This window comes from Erythrolamprus reginae, chromosome 3 (genome assembly GCF_031021105.1).
Source record: "Erythrolamprus reginae isolate rEryReg1 chromosome 3, rEryReg1.hap1, whole genome shotgun sequence".
NCBI lineage: Eukaryota > Metazoa > Chordata > Lepidosauria > Squamata > Dipsadidae > Erythrolamprus > Erythrolamprus reginae.
The window spans coordinates 231,316,166-231,336,186 of record NC_091952.1 but is presented as its reverse complement, the minus strand read 5'-3'; the positions used below and the strand labels follow the sequence as shown (position 1 = coordinate 231,336,186).

The 20,021-nt window shown below is 35.9% G+C and overlaps 1 protein-coding gene across 1 annotated transcript in view; it reads left to right on the top strand.

Annotated features, from left to right (window-relative positions):
* Positions 1 to 20,021, top strand: part of LRP12 (LDL receptor related protein 12) — a 37,761-nt gene that overhangs the window by 3,840 nt on the left and 13,900 nt on the right. Inside the window, 2 exon segments of the mRNA XM_070748205.1 lie at positions 12,546 to 12,602; positions 19,664 to 19,799. Coding sequence (XP_070604306.1) covers positions 12,546 to 12,602; positions 19,664 to 19,799 — 193 coding nt within the window.

Here is a 20,021-nt window from a genome sequence, read left to right as displayed (position 1 = left end):
TGGGACAAAATAGATGCTAGAAAATTAGAAAACATAGGGAAGCAACATTCGCCCAAAATACTTACCAATGTTGAACAGTTACAAAGACCAAAAGCATCAATAAGTAGGTTATCAATTATTGTCTTTCTGGAGGTAGGTAATGAAAGTTTTAGGTTCTCTGCAACATTGAATGCAAAGTAGTATATGATGGTATTGTTGTCGACCTGAGTTTTATTTTAACTCTGAATAAGCGAGCAGAATGATGACACATCAACATGTATTTATTGTTTCACATGATCTTACTCAGAAGCTATCATACTGATCTAGACTGTAGATAAATATATCCAAGATTTCCTAATTTTATACTACTAGTACCTGTAGTAGTACACCAAGCCACTCTTTCTTTCAACATCTTATTGTCTAGGCTGCTTTATTGATTCAAACATTCCTTAATACAATGTTTATGAAATTCAACATGATGAATTTCACAAGCAGTGACATGTCATAAAATTATGCATGATGGCAACATTACCCAGACAACATAAATTACCAGGGAATAGTCTCACCAATTTAATATATTTGTGAATAAATAACACTCCCTCCTTTAAACAAAGTTTAACTTCTTTGGTAAATATCCAGTAATGTAAATCTTTGCTTGAAGATTACATTTTATGCTTCTATTAAAAGATTTGCTATGGACCCTTAAGATAAAGAAGTGAGATACTACCTTCCTACTTAACTTTATAAACCTGTATTGCTTTTGCAGTAATAGTTCCGATGTATTTAATGTATTAGGTATTCTAACAATGATTAAAACTAATTATGAGTCACACTTTTCAAACATTTTAGTCACTTGCATTGTAAATGACACATGCCATTTATCAAACATTCTGGAGAAGGTGGATGGATAAGTTGAAGAAAAGCTCAACAGCTACTTTTGCTTCATGGTAATTCTAATTATGTCATACAATGTAGTAGAGATTGCATTAAATTCCTTTTCAATGTTGTCTTGCCTTACTGCTTTCAGTACTGGTGTTCTTGATACTAAATAATGGAACAGCATGATGGCACACTTCAGGCATGGCTATATGGGCCCAGTGTTCCTTTACTTTAATGTTCTTTGTCCTCCTCTATTTCACAATACTTAATATGCACTGTACCCCTTTCAAATAATGAACTGTGAGCCTGTCATGCTTTATCAGTTTCTTTGGCCATTAAAACCTGCTGTAAAGACTATAAGCCTAGCTATAAACTCAGTTAACTTGAAATTATCCTCAAAAATCTCAGTGAAACTGCACAAAAGGTTATTTCTTTCAAGGCTTTCTATTTTAGATCACATTTATGTTAGAGCTTGCATGGTTGCATGTCATAAAGAGAAGATCGAGATATAAAACCTTGCACCTCACAAATAGCCAGGTTTTTTAAATTACAGAAGTAGTAAGCAACTTTGGGGACATAAGTATACTATACATCAATCATCTCTTGGACCTTTGGAGTATGTCTGCCAGAGCACAAATGAGCACGTGCAGACACAAATATCCTCCGATATAACCATGTAAATATGAGCACACATTTATACACCCTGATTTCTCTGGAGAAAAAGGAAGATAAAATTGCAGTGTTTTTCTCTTAAAGTCTGGGAAAATAAGAGCAGCAGTATTGTTCCTATTTTGGGGTTCCACTCCCCCCCGCTACCTCTTTCTAGAACAGCAATAGAAGAGAATAGGAATTAAGAATTAATCATCATCTTTTATATTCACCTGAATGAAATGGGCAAAATAAAACCAAGATTTTTAGAGAATATCCTTGTAATGATATGACACCATACCAATCATGCTAAATTTGACATTTTCATATGTTTTCTTATAAATTACACTGTGTTTCTGAAAGGGGAAAAATACTGTATTTTTCAGAATATAAGACTGAAGTATAAGACACATCTTAGTTTTGGGGGAGGAAAATGAGGAAAAAAGACCTCTGCTTCCCAGCAATTTATATACACTTTGCTGTGTAGATCTACTCCAAACATGACTAAGTCATGATTTAACTCAGCTTAATACTAATACTTAATACTAAAACAGGACATTTCAGATTATACCTTTACAGATCTTTAAAATTGATGTGGCTTTCTCTGCTATTTAAAATAAGATACAACAGCACTCGGCCTCTTCAGATCAAGCATTTATTTTAAAAAGCAGCTTCATTTTGTTAAGTTGTCTAAAATAGTAATAAATCAGTCTTTAAAAAATAAGTAATAATTTGAAAATTCTATAGGCATTTATAATTATTGACTTACCTCCTTGCAGCAAAAAACAAAGTCAGTTTCATCCTTTGCCTCTCCCTGCAGCAATTTGCCTCCCTACAGCTTTAGTTTCACTTTCGTTTTAGCACCTGGGCTTGCTGGCAATTTCAATCAATCAACTGAGTGTCAGGAAGCAGATATCAGTGGCTTGTGCTAATCAGGCTTTGCTCCTGATAAATTGCTGGTAGGCAGAAATCAAAGAGTGGGGGAAAAAGGTGCCCTTTTATGCTCCGAAAAATATGGTAGATATTCTGGGATATAGAATTATTTAGCTGGGTCTGTCTGATAGAGATGCCAATATATTTTCTACTTTTAATACCCGAATATGGATACTAAATCAATATTACATGCAGAGAGTATATACAAATATTACATAGCATGGTATGTTGGAAATTTAACATTCTGAGCAGTGTTCCCTCTAATTTTTTTGGGGGGTGGGCGGAAAAGTATAGTGTTTGAGCGGCAGTCCCTTTGGGACTGGGCGGCACTCTTTCCCTCTCACTCTTTCCCTCTCGGCTTCTGGGCAGGTTTGAAAAACTCTGAGTTGATGATGATTTTTAAGTGAGCCATTGCTCACTGCTCAGCTTAGAGGGAACTATGATTCTGAGCAAACATTTTAAAATAGACATAATTGTATGCAGTGAATTTAACAAGTACTGATTAAGTATGAAAAGCATTGCAAGGAGAAGAGTAGAATTTTCAACAAGCTTAAACTTAAAGTTGAGATAATAAAAATGAATTTGAGAAATTGTAAGAGGAGTGTATACAAAAATATTCCCTATTTCTTTGCTTATTTAATAAATTGAAAGGAAGTGAACTTGTGAAATAGTATGGTATGGTTTTTATTATGAAACAAGTGTCCAGTAATATCCAAAGTTTTAAAAAACATTTTTTTATAATAACAGCCTTATTAGGGGTCCTAGTGGGTATAGTAAGAATGGCAAAATTTGAAAAGATGACACCTGGAGTCAAAATTAGAAACAATAACATTCTGAAATATAAACGTGACATGCCAACACTTTTCTGAAAGCAAAAAGACTTAGAAAACCTTATGGAAGTTATAATGGGTTAAATGATGTTTTAAATATTAAAACAAAGATAACATCAATCTTAGTAAATACGATAGCAAAGAAGTGAATGTAGCAGATAGTTTTCCCTTTTTTTTAGAACATGAGGATCCTGGAGAAGTAAAGAAAAAAAAGCAGAGAATATGCAAATTTAAACAAGTTCATTTCCAAACTTCTGGTTAGGCCCTTGGGCCATTTTTCACCCTCACCAAGATTCAGGAAGGCCTCCTGAAGTCTGGGGAAAGTGAAAAATAACCCAACCAGAATTTTGTTTCTGAACTTCTGGTAGGCCTGTTGAATGCGTTTTTCACCATCCACAGGCTCAGGGTACTTTCCTGGAGCGTGGGGAGGACAAAAACCACCTGCCCTTCGCCCTCCAGAAGGTCAATAATCAGCTGGCTAGCACACACATGTGCCCTGGAGCTGACATAGGGCCCTCTGATATGGTTCCGCGTGCCAAAGGTTCGTTATCACGGATCTATGGATTTACTATTTAAGGATTTTTATGTATATATCATTCACTATATCTGGGGCTGAGCTATCTTTTGACCCTGAAAAGGACTGGAATGTGGTAACATTCCTCTACATCTCTTTCCCTATCAACCTTCTGATTTAAACTCAAAATGCAAGTCCTACAAAGATATATGAATGAACAGGGGCCTCAAGCTAAACTAAGGTTGCAAGATGTGTTTTAATGAGTTTCAAATTAAAACAGAAAAATAAGTCTGCTTGAACAAACTGTATGTAGTTGTAGACAGCTGGATTAGATATAGCTTTGTGGGATTAAAGTTTTGAACAATTATTCCATAATAATTTTACTGTGATTATTTTTGTGCATATATTTTATGAATAATTCATGGTAGGCTGTGCCTAACCAAGAGTTATTTCAGGCACATGCATTTCTTGGACCAGGTGACAAAACCAAGGGCACATTTTTAGACCAAGATCAGGGATAAATCTCTTTCAGTTGTTCATATATGGACCATAAGAAACATAAACAATTTGTCTCACATTATTCTTGTAAAATGGATAGTTGCTGATCTGCAGGTAGCAGTTATTCCCTATCTAATTAGCTCATTCTTTAGAAATATGGGAGTAGTTTATATACTGTAGAATTCTCAGTCTCCCATCAAATGACAGTTCAGTTTATTTACTGTATATCCTTCAGCAAGGATATGCAGTAATTAGGATAATTATTTTATTATGTATAAAAGAATTCAGAAAATAATGAAACATCAGAATATAGATGGCAACTAATAATTACACATTTTTACCTATTGTAAGTGAAAAAGCACATGTATAATCACTAAAACAATTAAAATAGATAATATAGACAGAACAACATATAACTTGATATTTTAGTAAAATATACAGTAGAATAATTCAAATACATTTTAAGAAAAATATAACCAAAATTATAAACATTAAAAAAATCTTTTTTCATACTTGGCAGACATTTACAGGATTTTCTTTGGATTGCAATTCTCATATATTAAGGTTGTTAAAAGTTAAATTTCAGAACATTTGGAGAGAACAGGTTTTGCTTTTCTCTGGATTAGATATCTAAAGTTTAGTGATTTAGAAAATATTATCAGCATAAAATCTATCAATATATTCCAGCCATACCAGTACAATAACCTGGAAGCATTAAGTTCAATTTTTTCATATTTGGCAAGTTAAAATGTATGACCTTAAATTCCCAGAACTCCCTTGGTGAATTATGTGAATCGGAAACCACATATTTTAAAGTTACCAAGTCTTGAGGGAAGTAACAATAGTAGCCTAGTCTGGCCATTGTTCTGATTTTATGAGGAACTTTGAGGTTCACCGTTATGTACCGTATATACATAATGCAGAACTAACCAATCATCATTTGATATCTCACATTGTGATACATCTGGGAAAAAGATGGATTTTTAAGTTGACAAAATAAAACCCACAATCGTAATATTACAGTATGTAATCATCTCTGTCTGGCAAGACAAAACAAAAATCTGTTGGAAAGGATTGAGCCTTCTTCTGTCTAACCCAGTTTACAATTCTAGAAGCCAAATGTCAGTGTCTGAAAATCTGATTTAACTAAGGAATTTTCTGTATAAATATTTATTTGGAATGCATTATCTGATTTGGAATAACATTGAATAATGAATAGAAAGGCAGCTGAGTAAATACTAACGATAAAAAGCAGGAGTGAATTGTTAATGCTGGGTTGAAATATGAATCTAGAACTTTGGAGTGGATATGCTTGGGTGGATATGTTTACTGGTATTTTGATATAGAAGGACAAATATAATAATGTATAGGTAGTCCTCCACTTACAGCCACAATAGGGCCTAGAATCTGAGTTGTTGAACAAACCAGTGATTAAGCACAATGCCACTTAATAACTTCATTAAACGACCACAATCCCAGTTTCTCCAGTTGAGATCATTAAGCCACCACGTGAATCAACAGAGTACTGGGAGGAGGGCCTGGGACTCTTTGAGTATGGTGCAGCAAGGAGAGGACCCAGACTTCCTCCCCAGGCTCTCTCAAACCCCACCATGATTGTGATGAACAACGGCATCCGCTAGTGCCTTGCCAATTTGAGATCTGTTCTTTCCGTAAACTCAGGGATTTCCTGCATTACTTTAATTCTTCAATGTACAGAGAAATGGATCACAAATCCGGTGAAAAACACAAGCAAATACTGTTGGAAGGCTCAAAACATGTTCACTAGCATTTCCCCCTCCAAATGGAAGCAGTGGCATGCACTAAAATGCTGGTGAGTACCAACCTTCTGAGAGCTTCCACACTGGCATTTGCTAGCATTTTCCCTTCCAAAGAAGCAGAAACGATAGCACTTGCTAAAGCACTTATGAACACCAACGAAGCTCAGAATGATGGTGTTTTATGGCATTTTCACCAAATTTGAAATTGATTTCTCCAGTGTGTAGGAAGATTTTCCCTCCCTTGCAACCTGACGGTTTCCCCATTGACTTTCTGGAGAAACCAGCAAAGGTTGCAAGTGGCGATCACCTGATTGCAGGGCACTTGACAATTGATTGACAATGCAGATATTGCCAAGTACATGAAATGTGATCATGTGAAAAAAGTGGCAGCGTGTTGTGTTACAATTGCCAGAAGTGTTTTGGGGGAAGTTGTGACTGCAGTGTCAGGTTCCAGATCCACGTAACAAGGAAACACTCAACAGTCAAAGAACAGGGTTGTAGCTATTTATCTTCAGTGTTCTGACCATGTATTCACAATCACTCAAAGTAATGAAATGAAATGTCAGCATTAGCTTGTTAGTGTACCCACACCACCACATTTAAACTACCGCACTCCATCTCGTGTGCTCACTTATCAGTACCACCACCCTTCTATTCAGCAATTAGTTTGGAATCTCCACAGGCCACAATTAGGAGGCTTGTGGAGTATGCCAGCATCCGGTCAGATCCCACAGAATCAGTCTTCTCCAGATCCCGTTAGCCAAGCAATGTTGCCTGGCAGGACCCAAGGGAAGGGCCTTCTCTGTGGCAGCTCTGGTCCTTTGGAATCAACTCCTCCCAGAGATTTGCACTGCCCCCACCCTTCTGACCTTTCGAAAGGTTCTAAAAACACACCTTTGCCAGCAGGCCTGAAGCCGTTGGCCGTTGGCATTCTTCTCTGGCAGATAGTATGTTTGTGACTGGGATATGCTTGGATGGATGGGTTTAAATATATAGGATTTTAAAATTTGGGTTTGCGTTTATCATTTGTATCTGTATTTTGTATTGATTTTATATTGTAAGCATATTGGAGTCCCCTGGAGAAGGGCAGCCTTGAAATTCAAATAGCTCTGATGCTTCAGGGCTGACATGCAGATCATAAGGCAAAAGCTACCTGTAAAAAAAGTTTATTATAATAATAACCTATTTATTAAAGCTTGTTTTCTATCTAATTTTTATGGCTCTGAGCAGCTCACAATAATAAAATATAGATAATACATGTAAATTAACCAAGAGAGAGAAAGAATTGCCTCCCTCTCCAAACAACGGAAAATGTTAAAGGAACCTGCTTACAGAGCTTATCCTAGCTTGTAATATTGTCTGCCTGTGCCAGCTGTTATGTTTAGCAGAAACCTTTGATTTCGCAAAATGCAATAAAGGATTTGTCTTCATTTCTACTGTTATAATTGGAAGCTTATATGATTTTTATTACTTTTTATTACTTAGCAGGCAAAAAGAAACTACATTGTTCCAAAATATTAAGATTGCCCATAAAAGGAAAATGAATCACTACTTAAACATATTTTAAGGCAATTTGAATTATTGTTTCTATTACTCTCTCCTTCCTTTAATGTGTAGATTTTATAGAATGTGCTGTTGTAAAAATCCTAAATCCTATCCTGACTACCTAAATCAGAAATGGGAATTGTTTTATTCCAAGACCATATTCTCACCACTGTGATTGCCTGCTAAAGATAGCTGGGATCCTCCTTCCTTCCTTCCTTCCTTCCTTCCTTCCTTCCTTCCTTCCTTCCTTCCCTCCCTCCCTATAGATACAGCATTTGTATAAATCAGAATTATGTGCTTGCATCAGGATAGTTGAAACTGATTTAAGTGACTTTTTCTGGCTGCACAGCAGCTAACTTCATTGTCGAATTAAAGTTTTTCCCCTAATCCTGTGCCCTGTAAGCTTTATTGCATATTTATGGGAATGAAAAATTTTAGGGGGGAAAGTACGGGATATTGTCCATAATGGGTGGAGCTAACCTCCAAGAATGGGATGGCATGATCCCTTCAGTCAATAGGGACTGAAACTGTCAAATTGTATTTCTTTGTCCTCTTGTCTTAATTCCCTCTCTTTAACTTAGTCTCACTCCCATTCTTCGAGGTTTCCTTTCAATTGGCCATCTAGTTTTAAACTGAGTTCTCCCCAACTGAGTCACATCGGAGTCACTGGGTCAAGTGTAGTGAGGCCTCCTGCTCTCCCTGCCTGCCAAGCCCTGAGCCAAGGGCCATTGCATTCTAAGGGGGAATTTTCCCTTCATTTCAGTCTTGTGAATTTTGTTCCGCCCTTCTTTGTCTGGCTCCATTTGAGGTGTTGCAGTCTGGCCCTGACTGCATTCTCATCGCTTGCTGTCACAGTTTGTCGATTTTCACTGGAGCTGTTGCGCTCATAGGACCATTGGCCAGAAGAGTTTTTGTGCTGTTACCTTGGCTAGGGGGTGACAGCAAACTGATTTTGCTGCAGCCGATTGCCCTCGGAGAAGGCTGAAGTATTACTCCTTGCTACTTAATGGCCCAGGAGAGCCTGGTTTGTGGACCTCGGAGCTCTGTCATTCTGTCAGCCATGGAGAATCCAGCCGACAATCGTTGATATATCAGTGGTCACTGGTACACCCGGACCCACAGTGGTACCAACTGATCACCTGGCGCTTGAGCAGGCACTCTAAGGTGCCACAATGTCCCAGACAGTGCCATTTGGAATCTCCAAGGCCTCCAAGAGGCTGTCCACAGAAATAATTTAGTCGGCCCTTGGAAATATTTTGTTCCTGGTGCTCACAGGTGGGGTATTCCCCTGTTGATCTATCCATCACCAATGGCCTCAAATTTCTACAGCATGGCCTTAACAAGTGTCTTTCCCTCAACATGCTTGATCTCAGGTGGAAACACTCTTTTCTGTTTTGCCTTCCAATTCTCTGGATTCCTTTTTTCAACATTCCCTGTTGTGCAGGGAATGAAAGGGGTTGTAAAATTGTCATCCGTCGGGTACCCTACCTGGGACTTCCTCCAGTGGACCAATGGGGAAGTGTTTGATGGATTTGGAGCAAAGTGCCAGGATCATAGACAGGGTGGGAAAGAGAAGCGAATGGGAGGGGAAAGGGAGAGGGTAGGAATGATAGGCATGGAAGTAGGGGGAAGAAAGACCCCTCCCAATGGAAGCAATAGCAAGCCACTTCTGAAAAACATTACCTGGAGACCTCTTCAAGTAGTCCTCAGGAGTCAATACTGACTAAAAGCCATTTGGAAGTACTCATTGCAACAAACAACATTGTATCAGTTTTGCTAATAAATACATGAAAAGGGTTACATTTCATTACCTTTAAGTTGAAGTTGTTTACATTGTACATTTCTCAGGGTAATAGTTAATGCAGCTTGTGAATTGCATTGAGCAACTGTTGACAACTTTAAAAAAGGTAATACAATATAAAATATTCAGTTTTTAAATAAGTGTTTACTGAGTCAAGGAGATAATGCTAACAAAGAGAGCCAGTTTTCTGGAGGTTTAAAATCAACCAATGATGAATGAATTTTATTTCTTTTATAATACTTTTACAGAATTTTTAAAGCTTCTGTTCAGTTATACTGAATAATTTTGTGTACAATATTGTGCAGTGCATCCTGTTTATGAAACCGTGTTTATGTAAGTCAAAGATAATACAATATTCTCTGTAATGGACTCAGGATTATTTATTTTCTTTCTAGCATATATTCCGATGTCAGTGATCATTTTGAGTAATTGCGTCAATTCTATATTATCCTTCGAAATGTTATTGCTCATTGCTGCCCCAAGTTTTTCCCTTTATATCACTTACATAAAAATCTGCTATTTTGTTAGTTTCTGTTTATCATGATTTATTTATGGGCAGCTAACACTGTAATGTTTTTGCTTTTAGATTTGCTCATGAAAATTTTTGAAAGTTGACTAAAGCACCTCAGATTCCTTTAGATTCAAACCAAGACTTTAGCCAAATTGTCCTGATTTTTCCCTTTATATCTGATTTTCCTAGTCTTTGAGTGAGAACCACTACATCTGCCAACAGCTACTCAAAATCTGTCACCATGTTGTCATGAAATGAGGACAGCTTTAATTCCATTCTTTCATCATTCATCTTTTACCTTTCCCTCCTCTCCCCCTCCCCCCCAATAAGTCTGCCCTGGGGAGGTTGTAAGTATCAAATATTTGGGGGGGGGGGAGAGGTTTAGAAAGCCCAAAATTCTCAAGAGGTTTAGAAGAGTATTAGATTTCATCTGTTTCACTAGAAAGTGCTTTCTTTATGCCTCCTTTTAAAAAGATTTACATAACATACTATGCAGTAATGTTGTGCAGAAGGACCAATGTTGAAGTCCAATTTGCCAGAGATTTCAGTCTGCAGTTTCAGACAATACAGAAATGCATAAATATTTGGAGTGTGCCATGGGGTCCTCTTTTGGCACAGGATAAAAAGATTGAAGCAAATGTTTTCTCCATAACTGGAACAAGTATATCATTCCTAGGGTAGCTGTCGTCATGCTGGACAAAAATCATGGCCAAAAGAACATCCTCTCACATTTCCCTGGCATGTAATAAAAGAACATTAACAAAAGGGGGGAAATCCACAAGTTGTGTTTTTTTTTCTGTTTCTCAAAAGGCTACTGGACTCCCCCACCTCCCCATTGAAAACATTTTGTTTTAAGAAGCTTCTTGAAATTATTCCTGAAAAACTGAAGAAGCTTTTTGGATGAGAAGGGAAACATTTTCAAAGAAAAAACTCCCAAAAAAGTCTAGTTGCATTTTGAGAGAGAGAGAGAGGAAAAAAGTACCCTTCAGGCAACCATGACCTGAATGATTAAGAATCTCCATAGGCAAAGGGGAAAACTATACTGCTCAAAAAAATAAAGGGAACACTCAAATAACACATCCTAGATCTGAATGAATGAAACATTCTCATAGAATACTTTGTTATATTGTGTTGCTTAAGTGTTCCCTTTATTTTTTTGAGCAGTGTATTTAGAATCCGTGGCCATGGGAAGGAATGCAGTGTATTATGCAATATAAAATACTGCCTTAAATTCTGTTTGGGTGGTAATCCGTATTCTTACTGTTCTTATGTAGCAAATATTATTTACTTATTCATTAAAGGTACCCTATTTTTTCGGTGTATAAGAGGTACCGGAATATAAGACGCACCTTAGTTTTGGGGAAAGAAAATAGGGAAAAGAATCTGCTTATCAGGTATTCATCTAGCTAGTGTCCTTGGTCTGGTCAGCTTCAGCACATTATTTTATCTCCTGGTTAAGGGCTTAAAAATATTTATTCTTAGAGAGTAACAATGAAAGAGCTTGCAAGCCAGTCAGAGCTGGGAACATCATTAGCACCTGGAAAGAAACAGCCTGAGCAAGTAGAGCAATGGAAAAAACCCTGCAAAGACTTGGGGCTTGTAAAACATTCTTCTTTGCAGAAAGTAACAATGAAAGAGCTTGTAGGAGCTGGGAACATTGTTAGCACCTGGTTAGGACTGGAAAGAAACTTACTCAGAGCAAGTTAGAGTAATGAAACAAACCCTGCAAAAACTTAGGGCTTGTAAAACATTCTTCATAGAGAGAAACAATGAAAGAGCCTGTAAGGTAAGAGCTGGGAAGATTGTTAGCAGCTAACTAGAGCTGGGGGGAAAAGCTACATTCAAAGTATAAGACACACCCAAATTATCAGCCTCTTTTAGGGAGGAAAAAGGTGCGTCTTATACACCAAAAAATACTGTGTATGCTGCTTAATAACATACTTGATGTTTTTGGTCACTGAAACAAACCACTCTGCTTGTGGACAACCATTGCAGTGTGATATGTGTTTCTAAATAGAACTGAGATGCAGTGTATACATCAATATCATAAGGATGACGCTCCTAAAGTACCAGGCAACTTAAAAAAAAAATACTTGGTAGATTCTAGCTTATTTCAAAAGCAATCAGGATCTGCTTGGTCAGGGTTCGTATACTGGGTCCCTATAAGAGAAAATTTGAAAAAACTTCAGCCATTGGGGGTTTTCCTTTTATTGTCTTTACATGTCTCATTATATTTTTCTCTTAAAAGCAGTAAGGAAAGTATAAAAAGAGTGAAAGAGCACTGGAAGGATAAACTAAACTAAATAGTTCAAATCCCTTGTCTGTTGCAAGCTACCAAGCTCTTAGTACCTACTTAGTTCTTTGCATAACTTATTCATTGTGTAACATGGATTCCTTTGGTTCTTTAATTATATCATCATTTTATTCCCACCCATCATTTCTTTTTCTTTTAAAAATACAGCACAAGAGACCTAGGATCTGCAGTATTTGAAAATGAAATGTTAACGTAGTATTAAATTAGAATATTAAAGTAGTTCACTTTTTTGTTCTTTTCTGTAATACTGTATCTGAATTTTTTTTTTACAAAATTTATCTTGAAAATTAGTTTATTCATTATGTTTAATTTTAGGAAACAGTGCTCTTGCAGAACATTCTGAAAATGTGCATATTTCAGGAAGCTCAACTGGTAAGTCTCTCTTTTTTGTAATGTTTAAATTTCATGCATGACTTAAATAGTAAATATTGAAAGCCACCTGGTATCTTATGAAGAGATATTTGGCTATAAAAATTATTACTGCCTTTTGCAGCATGTAATAAGGAATGAAGCAACTGGAACATGGAAAAAAAATTTCATAAGATAAATTGATACCACTACTATGGTCACGAACAGATTATTCCTCTCTGTTTAATTATATTTCCTTGGAAACATTAAAAAGAAAAGTTAGCTAATTTGATTTCTTATATCAAAGTTTTGTGCAATTAAATGTTTTGAGTCTTTTTAAAGTATGTATTACACATCTTCAAACATGATGCAACATCTGAGGATGCTGTTCATTTAGTCAAATGAACAGCATCTATACAGTACTATTATCTACTCTACAAAATAATAGGGTGAGGTCCTTAAGGTTTGTTCTTCTCCTTTGTAGCCAAAAGGAAAAAACGCAAATAATTCCTGATGCTTGGTTGTATTGTTCTGTATTTTTTTGCATCTTAAAGAGCAAAATTATATCATAAAGTATATTGAACAGTAATAAACATTCAAATTCATAATTAAACATTTGAGTGAAATATGCATTGCCTAATAAAACACAGCAAAAAAGAAAGAAAAAATTGGAAAGGTATCAGAAGATTTTTTTGAAAATCTATAATGATTGGCTTTAATGGGCTTCAAGTGGGAAACTGTGCCACACCTAGGCTATGGCTATAGAAAAGGCCATTTTCCATAGTTGCCACAAATGTAGACAAGCAAGAAGGACCTCTAGTACTGCACATAAAACACAGAGTATAAGCAGGGTGAAAGCAATATTAAAATAATTTGCTTTAAAACCAGTCGGGACACGTTTTCAAAAAAATAAATAAATCTGAAGTCGGATTTTTTTTCCATTGACCTTTCTTGCTTGTCTACCTGAAAGATAAATAGTGTGGACATCTGCAGTTCCAGCTTTATATTAATTTACAAGCATTAAGGTTGCTATGAATAGAATATGAATCAAGTCTAGTCTTCCATAGTGAATCAATTCACCTAAATTCTGACTAAGAGAGTTGGTGGATTTGGTGTAGTGTATAAGATGCCAGGCTAGAAACCAGTAGACAAAAGTTCTAATCCTGCCTTTGGAACAAAGCCTGCTAGGTGGTCTTGGTCCAGTTACACACTATCAATGCTAGGAAGCAGACATTGGAAAACTTATTTCTGAATAAGTTATTTCTGCCAAAGATACCTGCAATAACTTGTCCCAGTAGTCACCAGTGAAAAACTATTCAAGGTATAAAAAAATAAATGCTGTTATATATATATATATGAAGTGAAATAATCACAAACTTTTTTTTAATAACTGCTTCAATTGTAGTAATAGCAATAGCACTTAAATTTATATGCCTCTTCACAGCGCCATTACAGTCCTCTCCAAGTTGTTTACAGCATATTGCCCCCTAAAATATGGGTTCTCATTCTAACTCTTTTTAATAGAAAGCATAAATATTGAGGATAAAGCAAAAACAATTCTGCAAGGACATAATTCCTCAGACATGAGCAGGAAGATGTTACATAAATCTTCAAGCAGAAATGGAATGGATGGCGCTGGAAAGGGCTGATGTGTGATTTGTCCTTTAATCACAAAATTTTTACATTGAAATTTTGATGATGATGATAGTAATAATAACAATAGTAATAATGATAGTAATAATAATGATAGCAGCAGTAGTAATAGTAGTAGTAGTAGTAGTAGTAATAATAATAATAATAATACTTTATAAATTGTATATGTTGCCTGAGTTCAAGCAACTCTGTAAGATTTTAAATATATAAATGTATGCAAATAGTTTTCTCAGTAAAGTAATTGAACAATTTTGTGGATGGGTAAGATTCACCATAGTAAAATGAAACACTGTAAGATAAGCAATTGAATTTCAAGGAACTATAATAATTTTTAAACCTCTTTTACTTTTGTAAACAGCGAATACTGTGCCATGGCAAATCACTCATGTAGGAAACAATAAAATACATCTTAGCTGATTTTAGACAAACAGAAGGTAGCAATTAAGGTGCAAAAGAAGAAAGCTATGGGCTTGTTCAACTTCTCACTGCTTCCTATGGCCTCAACTGTGGAATTATTTCACTTGATTTTGTCACAACATAAAGCACTTGAACCATTTTAGAGTTTTGTACTCAGAATCAGGCTATTTTGTTCTCAAAGGAAAAGATATGTTGTGTTTCTTCCATATCTGTAATTGGAATTTAAAATGCCTAATAAAATTCCCTTATTAAAAGCTAGAAGGTACAATTCTGGAGCTACTTCTTAGGATACGATAGAATGGAATAGAATAGAATAGAATAGAATGACAGAGTTGGAACTGACCTTGGAGATCTTCTAAAGCAATCTAATGTTGGAGTATTCAGAACTTCTGGAGGCAAGTTGTTCCACTGATTGCCGTATTTTTCAGAGTATAAGATGCACAGAGTATAAAAAGCACCTTAGTTTTGGAGGAGGAATACAAGGGGGGGGGGGATTCTACCTCTGCCTCCCAGCAATTTGCCTCCCAGCAAACAGTACAGATATACTGTATACTGGTTGTTGTGTATTTCTGTGTATGTGTGCCTGGCCCATAGAAATAGCAAAGAAGTATATTAATGTCAGGATGTTTTCTTAAATGTAATCACACTAACTTCTCCCAATTATTTAAATAGATCTACTCTAAATATGACTGAGTCAGCTGCCTTAGCTTAATAGTAAAAAAGATACTGTACATTTCAGACTATACTTGTACAGATGCTATTAAAATAATGTGGCTTTCAGAAAGTATACTTAATAAAGTATACTTTCTGAAAGCCACATTATTGCTACTTTCTGAAAGCCACATTATTGCTACAGAAAGTATACTTAATAAAGTATACTTTCTGAAAGCCACACATGCTATTTAAGATACAAAAGCACTGAGCCTCTTCAGATTAAGAATTATTTTTAAAAGGATTTTCATTTTGTTGAGTTGTCTAGAGCAATAATAAATCAGTCTAATAATTTAAATCTAACAATTTGAACATTCTGTAGACATTTATATGTATTGACTTACCTCCTTGCATCCAGTTTCAGCACTCTGATTAGCACAAGAAAATTATGCCTCTACCTCCTAGCAATTTGCCTCCTTGCAGCTTAGTTTCACTTTCAGTTTTAGCACCAGTTGAGAGTCCAGACCCTGCTAATCAGTTGTTTGGCTTAACAGTCTCTGTTCTGTTTGCTGCAAGGATGTAAATTGCAGGGATGTAAATTGCAGGGAGCCAGAGGCCAAAGGATGGATGTGACCATGGGGGGCTACATTCAGTGTTTAAGATGCACCCATGTTTTCACCCTCTTTTGATTGGTAAAAAGGTGAATCTTATACTCCAAAAAAATATGATAATTGTTTAAGGAAAGTTCTTAGTTCTAAGTTGATTCTCTACTTGTTTAGTTTTCCATCCATTGCTTCTTGTTCTACTCTTAGGTGCTTTGGAAAATAGTTTGACTCCCTCTTCTTTGTGGCAACCCGAGATATTGTAACACTGCTATTATGTCTTCCCTAATACATATTTTCATAAAACTAGACATATCCAATTCCTGCAAGCGTTCTTCATGTGTTTTAGCCTCCAGTCCCCTAATCATCTTTGTTGTTCTCCTCTGCACTCCTCTGCACTCCTCTCAACATCTTTTTTATATCATGGTGACCAAAACTGAATGTAGTATTCCAAGTCTGGCTTACCAAGGCATTATACAGTGGTATTGACACTTCATGTGATCTCCCAATATTTTCTTTTCTGTGAGAAAAGGGTCCAAATGGCTCTTTGAGTATTTAAGGTTGCAGACCCCTGGTAATACACTAAAGAACTGCAAATGAATCATAGTGTTTTATAGTACAGTACTATAATCAATTGTCGTCATCCCACCCCATTAGTTTGTTTGCGTAAATCCTGTATTGTAATTTTGGGGTTATGAGTTAGCAATCCCCCTAGGAACGTCTACCAAATTTGAAAGGTGCCTGTTCTGATTTGTCTGTACATAATCTCTGTACAGTTCTGAATTCATTTGCACTTGGAATTCTTCTTGCCTTGTTTTGCTCCTGAGCTCCTAAAATTCCCACCCAAGATCCTTAGTTCCATGTTTTATTTATTTATCAAATTTATATAACTACCCATCTCATGAGAAGTTAGTTTGTGCAGTGCATAAAAGCAGGGGCGGATTCTTCTTACCTTCCCCACTGGTTCGCATCGCAACGGAAGTGCACGTTTTGCACACTCGTGAGCAAAGTACCAACAGAACCGGTTCCACGAAATCACCACCAGTTTACTAACAGTTGTAAAGAACTGGTTAGAACCAGTAGGAACCCACCTCTGCATAAAAGTATTTATTACACTTGACAGGGTGTGGTGTAGATAGCAGTTTGTCCCACTAAGGAGATGGGTGGAAGTGAGTTAGGATTCTCTTTTCTATATCTATGGCAGTAGTCAACGCCTACTCTTAAAAGGAGATAGGGAGAATTTAGTGGTAAAATTCCTGGCCAAGTTCAATTAGCAACTGCAGGCTCTGATGTCTGATCATTACTACCCTAGATGGACTTGGATTCTATAAAAGAAACATAATGATGAGTTTAAAAGATCTATTGCTTTAGGGTCTTGGTGATTTCATGGACTTGCAATTTTCCATTAGCTTCTCCCAGGATGTTTTCTCAAGCCTACGTGTGGTATTTCCTATAGGAAGCCTGTCCGAAAGCTAACAAGTTCAACCACATTCCATCTGTTGTTCTCAACAGGCAGAAGGATCTTCCTACCAAAAGTTCTTTCTAAAGCATTCTGGCCATATTGGGCTTCATAAGAAAGTAGCTTGAATTAGATTTAGAGATTGTACAAAATGAGGGTTAATTTACCACTTAAAAGAAAAAAACAAAATAAATAATGACTTGTCATAACATATTTAGATTTTTTTCCAATGGTTTTTATTGTTAAAGGTGTGTTGGGAGAATGACATTTGGGAAACTTCTGTTTTTGAAGGAATTAATGCATTTTTGAAACAACAAATATTAATGATATACGTAGCTGCTGTTTTTAAATTATAATTTCAAAATTATTTATTTATTTATTTATTTATTTATTCATTCATTCAATTTTTATGCCGCCCTTCTCCTTAGACTCAGGGCGGCTTACAACATGTTAGCAATAGCGCTTCTTAACAGAGCCAGCATATTGCCCCCACAATTTGGAAGGGAAGTGGTTTGTCTTGAGGTTTGTTGACCTTTATATAGAAATGAGATCATCTGTTCTAGCTAATATCATGAATTCCAAGAAAAGATTCAATATATGTAAATAAATATGGAGGTTTCCCAAAAATGGTGAGATAAGAGCACCACCTAATGGGAAGTTAAACAAAAAAATAATGTTTATTTGTGGAATTTTTTTAAGGTTTGCATTTTTAAAAATCCTAATAACAGTAATCATATTTAACAAGCATAAAATTCTTCAATTTATTCCCTTGCTGATTTCAGCTATTTAATAAAACATTTTTGCTAGAGGTATGTTTGCCTATAGTCTGTTACCTTTACCATACTATATTTGTGCATGCTGTATTTTTCGTAGTACAGTGTTGGCTCTTGCATTGTTCACATGTAATAAAGAGGTGCTGCATTTATATTTATTTTGTTGCTAAGATTAATTTTCACTCTATTTTATTGTTCTTTTTGTCCTTTTATCATATAGGTGTAGTATTTCTGTTCTTGGTTTCTTTAGAATAAATGAATGAAATATTAAATGCATTTTAGTATTTTTACCTCATTTCTGAGCACTTGCATATGTGAGTTTGCATAGACTTTTGGAAATGTTTGCAATTGTTATGCATTTTATTTATTTATTTTATTTATTCAATTTTTTTTATGCCGCCCTTCTGGGATGGCTTACAACATGTTAGCATTACCACTTTTTAACAGACCCAGCATATTGTATTGACATTTAAAAGACAAATATCATTTATCTGTTGCTTCCATATAACAATATCTCAACATCTTGACCTGGAAAAGTGACATTTTTAGGCATACAGGCACTTAAATTATTAGAAGCAATAATTTAAATGATACCTAAATTAGTAGGTATAATTGTAAGATATTTAAAAATCCATGATTAGTCATTATAGGTACTTGATATTGATTAAGCATGTTACTAGTCGTAACATGGTACTTGGAATTGAATATCCCCATTTTGTCAAAACAATACTGTGTATCTTAGTATATTACAGCTTATTCAACAACAAAAAATAAGATTTCAGAGTTATTTGAATTCTATTAAACTTACATGGAAAAACTACTAGTAGTTCATATTGTTGGAGATGCAATGAGAAAAATACTAAATTAAAACATGTTTTAATGTTCTACTATCAAAATGTTTATTCAGCTGTATTTTATTTTATTATAGTTTTATTCAGTTGTGATAATAGTGGAATGTGACAACTGCGGGACAGAAATACTATTTTTGCTGTGCAACCATTCTCATGATAATCTACAGTTCTATATAACAGATTTGGGGATACTGTATGTGTTCGGCTTCAAGTGGCAAGATGGTTCTACTAGAACAGGGGTTCTAATCAAACTCAAGGCTCTGACCCACAGAGCACTTAGAACTGGCCCGCAGGATTTCCCTGGAAACATTGAAGGACTGGCCCACAGTGCTTCTGCCAATGAAAATAGAGCTGCCGTTTTCACTGGCAGAAGGTTGCAGAAGGCCATGGCAGCCAAAACTGGAACTCTGAAGACATCCCTGACATGGATGATATCGAGCTGACAAAGCCCACTCTGGCCACGCCTACCCTGGCCATGCCCAGCCCAGCCCAGCTCATGGAGGTCAAACATAACTGTAATGCAGCCCTCAATGAAATTGTGTTTGACATCCCTGTATTAGAAGAACCAACTGTTCTTCAATTTGGGTGCAGCTCCAAATGTTCTTTTGCTTAAACTTAAGTAACAAAATACAATAATACTTTACGACTAGTAACATCAACTCTGTATACTTTTTTTCAGGTTGTGGAGATATTCCAGAACAAATTAAAGGTCCAAGTGGGATAATCACAAGCCCCGGCTGGCCTCTTGAATATCCTGCTAGATTAAATTGTAGCTGGTATATCCAGGCAAATCCAGGAGAAATTATTACAATAAGGTAACTCGTTTATATTTTAGGGATGTGTGAAAAGTGTAAATTAAACATGTTTCTGTTAGATGCTTCTCTAATGAAAATTAAGAGCTTTACAGATACTTTGATTAATTGCTTCTATTTTCAGATTTATCAGTATCTCTTGATTATCAAAAAAGAAGGCATCCTTATATTAGATTTTCAGATACAAACCATTCCATTATTAAGACAGAATGTTGAATCCAAAAG